General features: G+C 43.4%; 1 protein-coding gene across 5 annotated transcripts in view; it reads right to left on the reverse strand.

The window, feature by feature from the left end:
• Positions 1–4,024: 4,024 nt before the first annotated feature.
• The window catches only part of P4HA2 (prolyl 4-hydroxylase subunit alpha 2), a 33,376-nt gene continuing 19,168 nt past the window's right edge, over positions 4,025–18,232 (reverse strand). For 3 of the 5 annotated variants that reach the window (XM_081301160.1, XM_081301159.1, XM_081301161.1), the window contains exons 9-16: positions 18,055–18,231; positions 14,630–14,700; positions 14,308–14,407; positions 10,241–10,294; positions 9,656–9,721; positions 7,648–7,716; positions 7,199–7,295; positions 4,025–5,643 (exon numbers count right to left, since the gene is read on the reverse strand). In XM_081301160.1, the coding sequence (XP_081157286.1) occupies positions 5,573–5,643; positions 7,199–7,295; positions 7,648–7,716; positions 9,656–9,721; positions 10,241–10,294; positions 14,308–14,407; positions 14,630–14,700; positions 18,055–18,231 (705 nt within the window). In that variant the 3' untranslated portion in view covers positions 4,025–5,572. Of the gene's footprint in view, positions 5,644–7,198; positions 7,296–7,647; positions 7,717–9,655; positions 9,831–10,240; positions 10,295–14,307; positions 14,408–14,629; positions 14,701–18,054; position 18,232 lie in introns of those variants that run through there. The other 2 variants (XM_081301162.1, XR_014022952.1) reach the window with 2 other exon arrangements.

Genomic DNA, 18,232 nt, shown 5'->3' on the forward strand with positions numbered 1-18,232 from the left:
AGTATCTGTATTTTATTTTATATGAAAAATAATCTTTTTTAAAAATTCTATGTTTCCACTTTCTGCCAAGATGGAATATCTTATAGTAGGCTGCTTTCATGCAAAAAAAAAAAAAAAATCCCACAAAAATTAAAAAAAAAATCATGAAATTTGAATAAAAATCTCTTAAAAGTCTTTTTGAAGGCCTCGATTGCTAAAAAGGGCAAGAGTATCATAATCATGGAGAAGGATGAATTTTGCGTTAGCGTGTCAAAAGTTTATAGCTTCTTTTATTCTAAAGTCACTTAGTGTTTCTAGGAATGGGTTAAGAATGAGGACCCAGAGCAATGGGCAACTTCTAAAAGGCAGAGAAACAAATAGAAATTTTGGCTGTATGGAAGGGCATTGAAAGACAAGAATAAGACTCTAGTTTATCAGAACATTAAATAGGACTGGTAGAAAATTTAGCCAAATGCTCAGCCTGGTTACTTATTAAGACATTCTGTGAAACCCGAAGCTGTGCAGAATGAAAGGTTAAGATGCTAAGCAGAGATCTAAGATCTCTGGCTCAGATTCAAAACTTCAAATTCTCTGAAAAGGAGAATGAATTTTGAGGTCAGAGTCTAGATACTGAGGATACAAAGATTAGAGCTGAGGAACTGCCACTGGGGACAGATCCAGTGAGCACAGTGGCTGTCAAATGGAAAACCCCTGGAAGGCCACATCCTGTAAGCGGGGAGACGTACAGTTAATGAAAACCACAACCCAGTCTTTCAGTAAGCTCAGGCCCTGACTGTAGTAAGGTCCACTCTGCCTCATTAGAGGAAAGTGTGAGCTCTTTGCTGAGGAGGTTCAACATCCAGAATTTCTACAGTTTATCATAGAGTTCAGCATTCAGCAAAAAACTACCATGCATGCCAATAGAGTGGACCAAATTACCAGAAATCAGGGAGGGGGACAGAATAGAAACAGAGCCACAGAATTAGAGAAATACAAATTAAAATTACACTGAGATTCCATCTCACTCCAGTCAGAATGGCAAGTATCAAGAATACAAGTAACAATAAATATTGGTGAGAATGTGGGGAATAAGGTACACTCATACATTGCTGGTGGGACTGCAAATTGGTGCAACCACTCTGGAGAGCAATATGAAGATTCCTCAGAAAACTTGGAATGGAACCATCATTTGACCCAGCTATCCCACTCCACGGAATGTACTCAAAGGACTTAAACCCAACATATTACAGTGATGCAGCCACATCAATGTTTATAGCATCTCAATGCACATCACTAAGCTATGGAATCAACCTAAGTGCCCTTCAACAGGTGAATGGATAAAGAAAATGTGGAATATATACACAATGAAATATTACTCAGCCATAAATAAAAATTAAATTATGGAATTTGCTGGTAAATGGATGGAACTGGAGACTATCATGCTAAGTGAAATAAGCCAATTCCCAAAACCAAAGACCAAATGTTCTCTCTGTTATGCAGATGCCAACACAAAATAAGGGAGTTGAGAATAAAAGTTCATTGGATTAGACAAAGGGGAGTGAAGGGAAGGGAAGGGAAATGGGAATAGGAAAGATAGTAGAATGAATTCAACATTACTTTCCTTTGTTCATTTATGTACATGTGACCAGTGTAACTCCATATCATGTACAACCACAAGAATGGTAAAGTTATACTCCATGTATATCAAAATACACTCTACTATCATGTATAATTAAAAAGAACAAATGTTAAAAAATAAAGAGAGATAAGGAGAGCCACAGGAAATTTAAATCATGGATTTATCAGATAAGAACTTAAGAACTTTCAAGTAACAGTTTCATTGGGGAAAAATATGAAAAAAAAAAACAAAAGAAAAATTCCCCTGATAATTGAATCCAATAAAATGTATGAGGCTCTGGGTTCAATCCTCAGCACCTTCCCTCTTCTTACAAAAAAAAAGGATATTTAAGAACTTCATAGGTTTAGCAGAAGAGTTAAATAAATTGCAATATAGATCAAAAGAAAATATCTAGTCTGAAGAGCAAGGAGGAAAAGGGCTGTGAGACACGAGAGAGAATAGGATATATATGAAATACTGAAAAGTTTTTAACATCCAGATTTTGGAGTCTCATAAAGAGAGGGAGAAATGGGGCAGAAATATTACTTGAAGATATAACATCTGAGAAATTTCCAAAACTCACCAAAGACACCTACCCACAAATTCAAGCAGCTCTGTAAATGCCAAGCAGGTAAATAACAAAAGAATGCCACACTAGGTACATATAGAAGACCTACTGAAAACCAAAATAAAGAGGAAAAAAAAATCTTAAAAGTAGCTAGCAAAGAAGAAATGGAGGAGAAATTACTTTCAAAAGAGCAATAAAACAAGGCAGCGGACTTTTTAACAGAAATGGTACAATATAAAAAATACTGAAATTATATCTTTTAAGTCCTAAAGAAAAAGTTCTAGATGCATTTCATAGAAGAGAGAATTTGTAAGCTACATAAGAACTATAAACTTATTTGAAAATATAGCAGATATAAAATACAGCATAGATATTTAAGACAGGTTAAGACATAAAAAGTATAGCATGAATGGTCTAACTTATATTTAATCAGAGTTACAGAAGGAACACAGACTACATTGAAAGAGACAATGGTTAATAATTTTCCAAAGTTGACCAAGGACATCATTGTACAGATCCAACAAGTCCCCCCAAAAAACTCAAACAAGAAGAAAAAAAAAAACAAAATAAAATTTTAAAAAACCTGTCTTGAGCACCAGTCATTTTCTGTTATTTCTCTCCAAGCTCTATTCTCTCTTGTTACACTGGAGCTGGAACTCTGTAAACTACATTTCCCAGATGCATTTGCCAGTTGGTTTCCTTTTAAGTTCTGCCCTTAGAAGCCACTAGAAGGAGATAAGATGGGAGTTACCTTAGACCCAGTGATTTTTTTTTTATGAGAAAAAAACAAGATTTAGGGATTACTTATTACTGTAGCATAAGCCTATCTGATGCTAACAAAATACAAACAAAAAAATGTTAAGTAGACTTACACTTCATACTACAGATGAAAATGAAACTAAAAGACAAGGACTCTATAACTTTGAGAAATTAGGAAATATATGCATGATCTTGGGGTGCAGAAGAATATCTTAAGACATAAAAAGCAAAAAAAAAAAAAAACCTCCTAAAAAGCATAAATCAAAAAGAAAAAGCTTGATAAATTTGGCATAAAATCAAGAGTTTCTGTTTATCAAAAGACAGAGCTAAAAGAGTAAAAAGACAAACCACAAAACAGATATTGGGAAAAGATAATGAACAAAGTGCTTATATGCATAATATATTAAAAATTCTATGAGGAAAAAAGAAAAAGACTTTAAATGACTGATAAATATGTGAAAGGTGCTCATTATTAATAATCATGTGAAAATAGATGATGGCATACATGTCCTGGCTCAAGCAGTGCCACTGTAGAACAAAGTACCACACACTGGTCTCACAATTCTAGAAGCTGGTAAGTCCAAGATGGAGATATGGGCTGATTTCTGTCTGGTGAGAGCCTGTCTCGTGGTTCATAGTAAGCCATCTTCTTCATGTGTCTTCACATGGCAGAAAGGGGGAGAGAGAGCTCTCTGGCGTCTCATTTATAAGACCACCATCCAGGAGGGCTCTATCCTCCAGATGTAATTTCTTCCCTAAGGCCGCATCTCTTAACATCATCCCACCTGGGGTTAGGTTTTCCACATAGGAATTTGGATAATGGGGGAGGCCAACATTCAGTCCACACCACACTAGCTAAAATGCAAACACATTTGTCATGACAATACCAGATATTGGAATATGAGGGGTAGCAAGAACTTGAATCACTTCTGGTGAGAATGCATAAAACCACTTTGGAACATATTTTATGGTAAAGTTGAAGACACACCTACTAAAAGTCCACATTTCTACTCCTAGCTGTATGTTCTAAAAAAAAATGTGTTTATGCATAATGGAAATCATATATAATTCCTAGTATACAAAGACTGAAACAAACTCAAATGCATCAACAGTAATTGACTATACTATGGTATAGTCTTACAATATACAACAAAACTGAATGAACTATGAAAATTAAATTACCTCACAATACAGATGAATCTTAAAACAATGTCAAATAAAAGAAGCCAAACACTCAAAAGTATATAGTCTGATTCCACTAATAAAAATCTCAAAATCAGTGAAAATTAAATAGCTACATATTCAGAGATTTAGGCAAAGGCAGTAAAACTACAAAGATAAGCAAGGAACAACTACCACAAGTCACTAGAGGATGTTACCACCAAGGTGCCAGATGCAGAAAAAGAGATGGGATCTGGGAGGGGCTACCAAAGGTACTGATAGAAAAGTTCCTGTCTCCAGCTGGGGGTTGGTGACACAAGTGCTCTGCTCCCCTTCACATTCTAAAGGATACATCCCTACACCATGAACAATTCAATTCTCTATGTACATCTTAAATTTTTCAAAATTTAAAAATAAGAAATTTCAAATAAAGACAGCATCACAATCCTGAACATACATGTTCTCTCCATTATCTGTGAGACAAGGAGAAACCATTTACCTTGACTTGCCAGAAAAGGACATTTAAGTTATCACAAGTGTTAAACCCAGTATAGAACCTGTTATGGTTCAGATATGAAGTGTCCCCTAAAAGCTCATGTGGGAGACAATGCAAGAAGGTTTGGAGGTGAAATGATTGGGTTAAACAGTGCATTACTCCCCTGAAGTGGACTAACCAGGCAGTAACTGTAGGCAGGTAGGATGTGGCTGGAGGAGACAGGTTATTAGGGGCGTACCTTTGGGGTTTATATTTTGTTCCTGGTGCACAGAGTGCTCTCTGCTTCTTGATTGTCATGTCCTGATCTGCTTTCCTCCTCCACATCCTTCCACCATAATATTCTATCTCCCCTTAGGCCAAGAGCACTGTGAATACCAAATAAATGCTCTTTATCCTCTAAGATTGTTCTTGTCAGGTCATTTGGTCACAGCGACAAAAAAATTCACTGAAACAGAACCCAAAGCTACGGTTTTGCTGCTGAAACATTCATCACCCAGACTCGGCCTGCACCAAGGCAACACATACAAAATGGGGAATATGGTAAAAGCTCCCAGGTCTTAAAAGAATATTCCAAATAAGGCTCTTTAAGGCTTCCGGCAGGGATATTTTATTTTTTTGGTTAAAATCACAACTGATAAAAATACCATAAAAATAAACATGTAAACAAGGTATCAGAACTTTGGTTCAATGAAACATCTCACATCTAAAACATCTGAGGTACAAGGGCACCTTGCTAGGTGCTAGACAGCCTGGCTCTGCTGCAGCTGCTCCAATGCTATCTTTGGGGCCAGAGAGGGCACAGGCTGAATGCAGAGGCTGGGACTGAGGTCACGCAGGACCCAGCCCAGTATACTCTCTCTCCACGCCAAACAAACATTGACTCTTCCAAAGACCCGCCTGATAGGAGTTGGAACATACAAAGGGATCTGTCATGCTGAGCTGGAAGATGACTTGGGCTGTGGGGCCAGAAGGAGAAGGGCAGAGAAGGACGTCAGTCAACTTCTGTTGTTCCACAAGGCCTCAAGAACTCCTGTCCTCGTTCATGGAACCACTTATTGGAGACTGTGAACAGAAAGCAAGTATATTACAATCCCATTGGTCAGTTCAGTAGCCAAAATTAATATCTGACCCCTGCACTGTGCTCTGAGAAACAGACTTGAGTAAGACGTGGTCTCGGGCCTCAAGTTGTTGATGGGCTATTAAGGAAGATACATGAGTAAACAGGTAACTGTACAAAATTCTGCCAGTGACATGATATATGTATGGAGGTTGTCATGGAAACAGAGTCAAAGAGCATGTGACCAATTAGGGAAGAGGAGACCTCAGGGCTGGAATACGAAGCTAAACGTAACACCAAGGTTGGGTGCAGAAAGTGGGAGCAGGAGGAGAAAGTCATGAAGGCAGGGATCACTCTGTCTTGCGTCAAAGACCTCAAACAGCCTGATGTTACTAGAAGCTAGAAGGTAGAAGCTGAGAGGTTGGCGAGGAGGAAGCCTGTCCGCACTGCAGAGGACCTGGCTATCAAATGCCTCATGCCCTGTGGACATCTGTGTGCTGTGGCACCAGAGCAGCAGAGCTAGAACAGCATTGTCACCTAATGCTGCCTCAAATGCACACAAACCACAATTCTGTTCCTCAAACATAAGCTCTCTCATGACAAAGAAAAAATTATTTTGGTGGACCACTGAAGTCATAGAGTTTTTTTTTTTAATTAAGTAGACAGCATGCCATTAGTTATTTTTATGAGGTGCTGAGATCGAACCCAGTACCTCACATGTGCAAGGCAAGCGCTCTGCTCTGCCCCTGAGCTACAGATCCAGCCCATCATAGAGATTTTTAAATAAAATTTAACTTAAAAGAAAGCAGCACATGTACTTAATTGAACAAACTGTTTATAAGGCTTATAGTGAAAAATAGCATATATAGTTAAATCATGAATTTTAATTAAAAATATACAGTGTTTACATCATTACGTATGTCACTTTAATGCTACATTTGAGACATTTAGTAGATTACAGTTAAAGTTTCTTTCTTGTACAACTTTTTCCTCCTGAAGTCAGCAACTACCTCATTTTCTTTTTCTTACTTTTTTTTAAGCTATTACTATTTACCCCCCAAACTCGTGTGACCACCTTTGGACAGCTGTTTCCAGAATAAGGGTCAAATTCAGTGTCTAGAGTTTGGTCCCAGCCTCTAGCCTTGTCTCTTGTCTCCTTTTCCTCAAGTGACAAGGACAGCAGCCCCCATACCTATGATGCTGGATGAAGCCTGTGCCTCACCTGCCTGATAGGAGGAAGGGTTTTCTCTTCTCTGTTTCCAGCTCTCTCCTCTGCTCCCTCAGAGCCCTGGCCAGAGCCTGCTTCTCTGGAGAGCTGCCTTGGACTTACAGTGCTTGTAGCTCTCTGGGCATCTGAGAGTGTTCTCAACCAGCTGTCTCAGTACTTAACCAAGTGGACTGCTACAGGACTGAATGGTACTACCGCTTAGCAAAACAAACCCCTCAGAAGGGAGACAGTCTTGGCTATGTCTCAGCAGTTGTGTCCCAGTTGAGCCTAAGGCCCACCATCAAAGCTCTGGCTGAGAACACCACAGCCAAGAGCACCCTCAAGCCACTCACCCCACTTGCAGCCCACGAGCACGGGGCAGGCTGCATGTCTCGTTCGGTAGTCACCTTCTCCGCTCCTCAGAAGGTTGTACCAAAATACAGCTGTGCCCTGGAAAGAGATATCCTATCAGAACATATCCTTAGAGACTGGGCTCAGAGACCTGACCCCGAGCACCCTAGAACCCCTATCCTGAGCAAAAACACCTTCAATTCTCCTGTGTACAGAGAAACGGGGTTCTGGGACTCCAAAAATGCCTACCCTTCATGGTGGGTGGATGTTTACAAACCCATCTGACTTCCCTCCCTATTCCTTCTCCCCAGTTAGAAGCTGGGACCACAGGTCCAAAGTACAAGGAGGAAGGGGCTAAGGCACATCACAGTGATGGTCAAGTAGGCCTGGCAATGGGACTGGGGGACACAGTCACGTCTAAAACCTCTGACCCACAAGAATCAGAACTTACCTTCTTAGGCCAAATTGCAGCCCCCAGATCAGGGAAGACAGTGGCACCACCAGCTTCTACATCACTCATCTGGGAACACAAGGCATAGAGTTTGGCCTCTACCCAAGCATCTCAGAGCAAGTGAGTCACAAGAATCATGACAAAGTACACAGATCGCCCTCCTGTGAGCATGAGCAGCACTGCTGGGAGGCTCTGCTCATGGCCAGCCCTTCAAACAAGACTCTTTCTCCATCTATTTACTCCCTGTGGTTCACCAGCATGGCCTCCACGCCACAATGTTCAAAAGCAGGAGACCAACATCCAGGCAAGCCCTGAATGGGAGCAATTTGAGTCTATAATCAGAACATTCCTCCTTGAATCCCCACCCAGCTTGGGCCCAGCAAACTGCCTGACCAGAAGTTCCCGCGGCTTCCACTAGCGGGTGAGGACCTGTATGGGCTGTTTCTCTGGCTCCTAGCTTGTTGCTCTAGTCTAATCCTCGCTGTCCCACAAAAGCTGCCCTCTAGGGGGAAGGGGGACACTGAGACTCTAGAGGCCCTGCTTTCCCCAACAGTGAGCCTCCAAACAAACTGCACACAAGATCCAGAGCACCAAGACTGCCTTCACACCCACAGAGGGTGCCTCGACTCCTGCCAAAGCACCACTCCTTCCTCATCTGGCTCTTACTTTTTTGCCTAATAAAAATTGGAACTAAAAAATATTTCCACAGGACACAAACCAGACCGACTGAGGAGCACTCAATGGACACATGCTAAATGAATAAGATGAAATCCCCCTGACTCCCCCAGTCCTGGGGATCAAACTCAGGGAAACCCCAAGGCCTGCCCGTCTTATTAGCCTCTCCTTCCAGACACACTGGCCCTCTTCTTTTTTCCAACATCTCAAGCCCCCTTGCTCTTCTGGGCTTACACACATTCTCTGCCAGAAACACGTTCCACCAGTTAATTTCCATTCAATCTTTAAGTCTCAGCCAACCTGTTACTTCGCGAGGGAGGCTCTCTCTGAACCCCAAGCCTGGGCTGCTTCTACACAGCACTTGTTCCCATAGTAATTAAATAACCATTTCTCTTATGTTTAAAGTAAGTCTCCCAAGTTAGACCTCAAGCACCACAAGTGATTCTTTCTCCACCAGCTTATCCACATGTCCTTGCTCACCAGCTTATCCACAGCATAGCCCCCAGCATGCAATAACCACACAGTTCAAACTTAGAAGGAAAAAATAAACTGTCCCTTAAGTTCCTTGACAGCCTCTATGCCTCTTTAGGGCAGGCTCTTGCAGCAAGGTGGGGAGAGGGCCCCCCAGCCTGTAGGGAAACAAAGGCTGCTTTTATCTAAGAGCACCTTGTGACCACATCCTCACTCTGCTGCCAAGGGAGGATCCCTCCAGAGCACTTATCCTGAAAGTCCAGAGTGGCAGTGGGCCCATCAAATGGGAGGCAGAATATGCTACAACACACATGCATCTTGAGGAGATTGTGCTCAGTGAAATAAGCCCAACACACACACACACACACACACACACACACACACACACTCTATTCTATGAGTTCATTTACTCGAGGTTATGTGAGTCATCAAAACCAGAATAGAGGTTGACAAGGCCGTGGGAGGGGACCCGGGAATTACTGTTCAACAGGAACAGTGTTTCAGTTTTACAAGAGGAGAGGAGTTCTGGCGATGGAGAGCGGTAATGGTTACACAACGTTATGAATTTAATACCACTGAAGTACACTTAGAGATGATTAAGATGATAACTTTTATGTTCTGTGTATATTATCACAATAAAAAAATGGGGGGGGGACAGGAGTCAGGGATAAAGTCATAGGGCTGGGGGGCTACATGATGAGAACAGAGACCAACTTTCTCTATTCCAGCCAAGAAGGGCACTGAGGGACAAAAGGACCATTAGCCAACAGCGGGTGGCATCAGCTTTGAGGAGAGTGGGATGTAAGAGAGCTTTCTGGACCCACGGTCCCCTTAGGGCCCATAAGCTGCACATCATACTCACGTAGTTTAAGAATGTGGCCACACGGTTCCCAGTCCCTAAATGCTTGAAAACATCTTGTTCATGGTTCTATAAAATTAAGTGAGAGTGGACAAGTGGGCCTGGACCCAGTACTTACATAGTTAAGAAACGTCGCTAACCTATTCCCCTCCGTTTTGAGGCCGCTGTCAAAAGGTCGCTGCAACAGACAACAACTTTCACCCAAGTTTGCAATCAACTTACCCGCCACCCAAATGATTGGGGCCAAAGGGACAGGGGAAGGTAATAAGTGTGTGTTCCCCAAAACAGCCTGGAACAAAGGACAATCCAACATAGGAAATTTTGACCAGGACAAGGAATAATTTTCACAGAGACCTACTGAGGTCCTTTGCTCTAGAATCAAAGCAAAGAGTAACAGAGTTAGGGCAGGCTCCACTGGACTCCACAGACCCTGTGGCTCCAGACTGGGCTTCACCAGTAACAAAGAGTCTCCCCTGGTGAGGCAGAAAGCGGGAGAGAGAGGGGGTGATATGGAGGCTGAAATGCTGCTAGAAGCTCCAGCCTCCTCAAATCAATTAGAGTGGGGCCCTCTGAGACCACCAGTCTTACCCTAGAGAAGTCAAAGTGCGGCTCGTACTGTCCTCCCATTCCATAATTTGCAACCTGGTGAGAAATTTTAACAGCATTGGATTTTGTGAGCAGCATAAACAGGCTCTTATCAGAGATACCACATCCCCAGGCCTCCAAACAATCATATGCCCTAAGAGCATCCCCTCTCAGGTAGAAGACAAGCATGTCTCGCTGGCACAGGCAGAACGAGTATTGCAAATATGTCCACAGCTGTGTCCAAGAGGATAAATGGTTTCCTGAGAAGAAGAAGACGGCTGACCTGCAGGCTGCCACTGTGGAGAAGCACCAGCCCTTCAAGAATACTCAGATGGCTCAAGAGGGAGCTCTTATTGAGGCAGGCACTGGTCTGGACCCAGTTTGTTTGGGAGGAAATGAGAAGGTGATCCAAGAAAAAAGCCAACACCAAACTCAAAGTGGAGGTTTTTTGAGACAGAGTCTTACTGTATTGCCCAAGCTGACCTCAAACTCTTAGGCTCATGCCATCCTTCCGCCTTAGACTCCTGAGTAGCTGGAACTACAAGCACATGTCACTATACCTGACTTGAGATTTTTCTTTTTTTAACACTAGTTTTGGAGCTACTCTGAGTCTGGTATTGCTCCTGCCTCCTTTTCTAAGCAGCAGTTCTTGGTCAGGCCAAGTGGGGCACTGCACTGAGCACTTCTGCACCCAAGTGAAGCAGCAGGGCATGGTGACCAGTTACCAGGTGGCCAAGAATTGGTATATAAAACCTCAGCACTCCCAGAATAAGCCTGCACCTGAACCACAGCAGCCTCTGCAACTACGGGGTGTCACTAATTGGATTAGAAATTGCAATGCCTTTGTGAATAGTATGTAGACACAATTTAACATCCAAGATCACAAAGTTACTTTAGCTTCAGTAGTTAAAATAAGAGACAAGGTTTAAAAGAAAATGCATAATTTGACATGATCCCCTTGATAAATCAAGTGGCACCACAAATCTATCTAGGAATAGCTGGTCACTGTTTTTTACTGAAACCCTAAAAACCTTTAGGGCTCAGCTACTAGTTCTCACAAAGTCAGTATCTTTTGTGTATCTTTTTTGGCCATTCTAACAGTCAGGAGAGAGATGCTGCAAAACTGGCAATAGTGGAGATCTTCAGATATGGGAGGAAAAGGGAGGATGGACATTACAAGAAAGAAAATCCTCCAGTTGGAGCACAAATGATGTTTGCTAAATATGATGAAATGCAAAATGTGGGCAGTGTATCTTTCCATGTCTACAAAAATTAAAATTTTGATGTAAATAACCATGGCAGAATGAAAATATGCTGTCATTCCAATGCTTCAGCCTTCAAGATTTCTGCACCAGGATTACCTGAGATTCTGTCAAGAACATAAGGAGGCCTGTGCAGCAGGTACTTGGGGCTGGAGGCACATTTATTTATTTTAGGGAGAGAAGTGCTAGAGAGAGTCTATGAGGAAATGCTATTACATATTTTCACAAATTTATCCTTTCTTGGTACCCATTCTAGACAAGACCTTAAAGAAAATTCTAGACATGCTGTGACTGGCATGCCAATGAACTCCAGAGATTTCCATCCCTGCTTGTTGTGGCGGCCGCAGAGCATGACTGCACTTTCTAACTCATCTGCTCCTTGGATGAAGTGACTAAACTTTGAGATCCCAGACAATGAAAGAAGTTGCACTGCAATAGCTGGCTCACCATTTAACAGTTTGGACAATTATATTTGATCAGTGCTAAAACCACTGTCCCTTCACTCTTTAATATGGTCCTCAAACAAGTACAGAAGTCGTGGGAGTTTCTGGGTTTGCAGCAATCAAATTCACCATCCCTGCACACTCAAGTCCCCAGATTCATTCCTTTAATAACAAGAAATTATATATCAAAACTGATCCCTATGAGAAGGTATGCATATGAACATTTTAGATTCCTTGTTGCCATAAGGTAGAGTCAGCCATTAGAAAGACACGGGTATTTATGATGCTGACCAGAGTGAAGGAAAAAATAAAATTAGGAACCATCTAGTAGGCTAAGACATCATCAAGCCAGTAGTCTTGAATCTTGGAGAATCCTGAAGGTGTAGCATTTCCTCCTCCATCAGACAGGTCCCCATCCCATTCGTAAGAATGCCTTAATTGCCCTTTTGCTCCCAAAAGGTCTAGAGCAAACACATCAACTAAAGCTAAAAGTGTTGACAGGTAGCAGAAGGGCCAGCTCTTTTCCAAAAGACGGTAGCACTTCCAAAGGGGCCCTGGTGCATAGGCTGTTGCTGGTGCCTAGGTATTTATCATATCACAAGCAGTACCTGTAGAGTGGGTACTCAGGAACAGGTGCTGAAATCAAGGTTCCTGTTCCCCAGAACAGGTAAGATCAAAGCTTTCACAACACCACTGGCTGTCAAATAAAATGCCATAATAGTTCCCAGAGGAAGAATGCAAATAAAATCAGTATCTCAGTCACTTGGGAACTGTGGGCTAGATCTTCCAGAAGAGCCCTGACTCTAAGGAGCCCTCCACTGAGAATTGAGATATTCAAACACCAGATGATTAAGTTAAAACACAACAAGAGGCCAGACAGATGAAGCCAAGGTTGGAGCAGAGAAGGCAGTCCATAGCAAGAGGCTGCTGTCTTCCACGGTTGAAGGTGAGACAGAGGTACAGAGAGTGCAGACGGGAAGCCAGCCAGGACAGCAATAGAGGCACAGGTCCTGTCCACTCAGCCCTGTGGTCCCTGGTACAGAATCAGCCAATCAAGCAGACTGCTGTCCTTCAGCACCAGGAGAGCGCTGAACACTGGCTCTTATGTGAACGAAGTAGTGGCAGAAATCTTAAAACAACAACAAAAACCTGCTCCAAGAAGACTTAAGTCAAGATAATGTCATCAGTGATGCATGTAGTGTGTGAAGAGCTCCTATCTTCTTGAAATGGTGGTTCTCTAGTGCATAGGAGGCAAAGTAGGCAATGTGGCAGAAGTCCCCTGTTGTGTTGCTGGTCTGCAGAACTTATTTTAAACCCATACAACACTAAGTTGAGTTGAACTGAAAAATTATGAAAAAAATTTCACAAGACTGTTTTACAAATACACTGTTTATAATCTTGTGTTTTTGAAAACTCTGTTGGATTTCACACAAATCCATTATGATGACCTTTGAAACCAGTTTACTGATTGCAGATGCAGCTTCCAAAAGAGGGGGGAAAATGTGAATGCTATTTTGCTTGGATATGTCCAAGTCAAGGTTGAGAGAATCCTTCCCAAATGACCTCCAATCAATATTCTAATGAAATCTATAGCTGGTCAGACCCACATGCCAGGCTGAACGATGAAGAATGCTACCCTTAAATGCACAGACACTCTAGCCAAACAGAGATCCAGGGACTCTAGAAAGAGGCCAGTGAAACTTCTATGATAGTTTCTCAGGTCATAATTTTATAAAAGAACCCAAGAGTTCTGATGTTCAGAAGACAGAAAGCCAGTATTGACTTGAATTTGGTGCCCACAAGAACACACTGTGAAGGAACTCTACCCAGAACCTCTGAGCATGCTGCCACCATGTATCTTCCTAATCACCTTGGAAATGAAGGCAAGAAGCCAGAATCTCAATGAGAGCACTTGGACAAGAACATTCCTCCTTCACCAGCAAACTAGTTCAGGCCTCTCATTTTTCCTAGCAACATATCACAGAACACTTTATCTTATCTCCAAGTGCAAATGACTAGGACACAGAATCATAACTTTGGAAGATAACTCTAGGATTTGAACTTAGGTAGTGAAGAAGCTATGATTAAGGCTGCTATGACTACTACTGATCCCTCACCCCAGCATGGTACCTGAGCACACAATAGATGCTCAGCTAATATTTGTCCATATCATGTTAACTGCTGAATACAATAGATATTATGAATTCTGGTTTCCCCAGCACAAGAGCACTCCATGTTCACGGCATAGTGCAGTTATACTGTTTAGTAAGCAAGCCTTCCTAGACCCAGTGTGTGTACCTGGAAAGACCATCTAGCCAGATATCCCCCCTTCCCAACTTCTATGGTCTCAAGGACCAGCTTGTACCTGTAATAATTCTGCAGTCTTTACTGTTAACCCTGTGATGTGCTGCATCCGACGATTTACTCGAGCTACAACAGGGTCATCATCTTCTTCTAGCCATGAGCTGGGACAAAAGAAGAGAACAGGTAAAAGAAAATGGGGAAGTCAGACTTAGATGAGGTCCTGTGCTCTCTCCCAGCATCAACACCAGCACTAATAGGCAGAAGAGGGTGAGTGCTATAGGAGGGTATGGAGATGCCAAGCCCCCCTCCATTGGGTAGGTACTGGGAAGCCTGTGAGTTGGGGCTTGAACAGCACCCCCACACATACCACCACCATTGCTTACCTTTTGGAAACCCTGTAGCTGGCAACAGTGAGGACACCAGTCTTGGGATCACGAACTGTGGCTCGTGCAAGCTGGAGGTCAGGAAGACAGAGCAGACTTACCCTTTTTGGCCTTGTGTTTTTCTCAGAGAGCACTGGGACCAAATCAGCCATCCCCATTGGTGGGAGAAACAACTTTGTAGGCAGTGACTCTAGCCAAGACCCCATGACCCTGTAGGCCAGGCCAGAACAGGAATCTGAGGCCACCAACTTCCCTCTCTGCTATCAGACCCTGGCCACTCCCCTGCTTGGTCACTACTCATTCCTCCTCCTCCCAGGTCTGTGCTACCTGCAGAATTATGCCTATGGATTTGGCTTTGTCCACCTCTGTGTCTGCCTAGACAGCCTCCCTCTTTGCCAGACCCATAGATCATCCTGAATAAGCACAGCTGAGCTTAGCTGCTCCCACCACATTGGGACTGTGCCATGATCCCTGAGCCTCCCCTTGTGTGCCCCTCTTGACTTGGTCAAGTTCTATATGCTTCTGAACCTCAGTGGCCTCCTCTGCCAAGAAACCCATGCAAACACACTCCTGATGCACCCCCACACACACACTGGGCTCCCACACTGCAAGAGGAGAGACAGACGCACAGTTTTCACTCCCTCGGGAGTCTCACAAAATCAGATGACAAAACCAGGAAAGGGATTATCAAGTTGAAATAAATAAATGACTACCTGAAGCCACCCACCCCAACCTACACACACACACACCCCTCACCTATTTCATCTCCCCAGTTCCCATTAAGAGGCTTAATGCTACTGCCAGGAGGAACTACTACTCAGAGCCAGCCTCCAGGGCAAGCGTCCATGTGCTTCAGCTGTGGACTGTCCTAATGGGCTCACATGGGTGGGGCCATAGGCCCAGTTACCTCACTCCAAAGCACTTTCCCTTGAAGTAAATATGTGAAAAGTGCCTACTATGTGCTAGGTGATTGAGAAACATGGATCTCACCCTCATTTCATTCAAATTGAGTGGGGGAGAAGAAAGCAGAAAACCAGTCAAGTAATTGCAGCATGCACGGGTGAACTTCATGTTTCAGAATCAAGAATGGCTTCCTGGAGAAAGGAACCACCGAGATGAGATTGGAAGGGTAAGTAAGAGTTAGCCAAGGAGGGGAGCGCTCCAGGAACAGTGAAAGGGCAGTGATAGAGAGGCCCAGGGATGAAAAAACATATGGTGCTGACTGTGGATCAAAGGTTATGTGAAGGAGAGAGATGAGACTGAGTGGAGAGCAGGCACCGGGTCTGATGCAATCTTATGGCCCACGAGAGACAGGGCAGGCTTTATGCAGGGGAGCAGCCCTGGGAACACCCTGTGGGGAGCTGAGCAAGGAGGGAAGGAGCTGGTTAATGAGGAGGCCAGAGCAGAAGGGATGGAAAAGAGTGGACAGAGCAAAAGTCTGTCAGGGGGTGAAATCAACCCCCCGGACACCGTGTTGCTACATGTTCTAATTAGGTGGCCAGCATCAGGATGGATGGCTTCCCTGAGCTCCTATCTGAGGGTCTTTCCTGAACTCAGTGATGCCAGTCCTTCCCTGATGACAGATGCAACCACAGCTAGACCCCATCCCAACATCTGAGCCTCACCATTGGCCTGGTGCCCACAAAGAGACTCCGGGCAACTGTGCTGTGCCCCTGGGGACAGACAGGGCTATTTTGAAAGCAGTCTGGGTATCCACAGGCAGCTGCCAGGCATTCCCGACAGGACAAGTTAAGCTCACTGGCCCAACTTCAAAGCCAGAATAGCATCTGTCCCTCATAGCCTCCGGAAAGGAGAGGTCAGCTCATGATGGCCAACACATTTGGCACTTCACATGGCTCCTGTTCAAAGGCAAATTTTCCCATTGCTCCCTCCCCCAGCCCTGCCGTGTGTGTGTGTGTGTGTGTGTGTGTGTGTGTGTGTGTGTGAGAGAGAGAGAGAGAGAGAGAGAGAGAGAGAGAGAGAGAGAGAGAGATACACGGAAAAGTTCTCAGTGTCTGGGACTGAGGGACACGAAAGGAATCCAGTGCCTCTCTCACCTGGAACCTAGAAAAGTAGTTTTTTTCCCTGGAGAACTTTGGAGCTTCCCAGAGGGTTGGAAGAGGGGTCCTAGTAGCCATCCTCTACACATACTAGCTAGATCAGCCCTTAGCCCCATCAATGATACCAAGTGACCCTAACCCCTAGATGTCCTAGGACCTTGAACCAAAGTTGTTTCAAATGATTTCCAGGGACCAGGAGAGGACTCTCTCCAGGAGCACTGGGCTTCCTGGCCACCTTGGCTACTACAATTCTACTAGGAGCAGAGAAAAAGAAAATTCAGGTAAATCCTCCCTTCCAATCATCTGTGGTGGATGATTATAAATGGAAGCAAACTTTTATGAACTAGAAATAGAATAATAATTTTATCATGTCACACACACACATAATTTAAAAAACCAACAGCCTACTGCACACTTAGCTACAAAACACCAGAGGAATTTCCAAGAAATTCAGAAAGAAGCAGGATGACTATTGTAATAATGCTTCAGAAGTTCTAGGCAATTCAATTAGACACAAAAGCAAAGAAAATATAAGTATTAGGAAGGAGATAGCAAATTTTTTCTTATTTGCAGGTGATATGACATGTACCCAAGAAAATCAGTTAAAAATCAAAAAGGGAATAAGTGAGTTCAACCACCACCCATGACCTCACAGGTTAACTTCTTCAAGGGTGAAATAAAGCTAGAGTCACAGTTTACTAAATACACATAATAGTTAATATATGTTAAGCATTTAGGAACAGATCCTGTCACCTTAAGAACTCAGTAACAATTAGCTAGTATTATAAGATACATTTTTTAAATCAAGTTTAATACATAATAACGTAACCAGCTAAAATATAGAAGAAGCAAAGTTACAGGAACAAAAAAAGCCATCTATGAATAAACTTATCAAAAAATATAAAAGATATGAATAAATGGAAAGACCCAGCATGCCCCTGGAATGCCCCGGGATAAGAAAACCCAATATTGTACAGATGAACAATCTCCTCCAAGTCAATTACCTCTTTGCAGTCCCAGTCAGGAGTGCCAAAGGACCCACCTTCCCAGTGCCTTATGGAATATTTTCTAAAAAAAACTGACCTCCACGTCAGTCCCCCAACCAGGGCCTCTCTCTATGAGCCTGCCCTGCTCCCAGAATGACCTCCTACTGTAGTGCTTGGTGGTCCACATTGATTCCCTCATCTTTCTTTCCTACTAGTCCATGAACCCACAGGTCAGGCTGAGTCTGCGGCATCCACAGTGGACTCATGCTAGATAGTGATAAGGTCTTGACTAGGTAAACAAACTGCCCCATGATGTTAGAGATGAAAGAGAAGCTGTCCCCTTTAGCACCCCTACGAGGACCAATAGAGAGACACCTACTTTGGGTTTTGCAATCTCCTTGATCCTCTCGATTTCCTCATCAGACATGACATCGTAGTACCTGACGATGTGCGGGCTATCCCACTCGTCTTCCTCTTTGAAGGGGGCGATGAGCAGCTGTGGCACCCTGTTGCCATGGTGGTACCTACAGAAAAGCCTCTTCTGCCTCCGGGGTGTC

The sequence above is a fragment of the Spermophilus citellus genome (genome assembly GCF_964194105.1).
Source record: "Spermophilus citellus genome assembly, chromosome: 1".
Taxonomy (NCBI): Eukaryota; Metazoa; Chordata; class Mammalia; order Rodentia; family Sciuridae; genus Spermophilus; species Spermophilus citellus.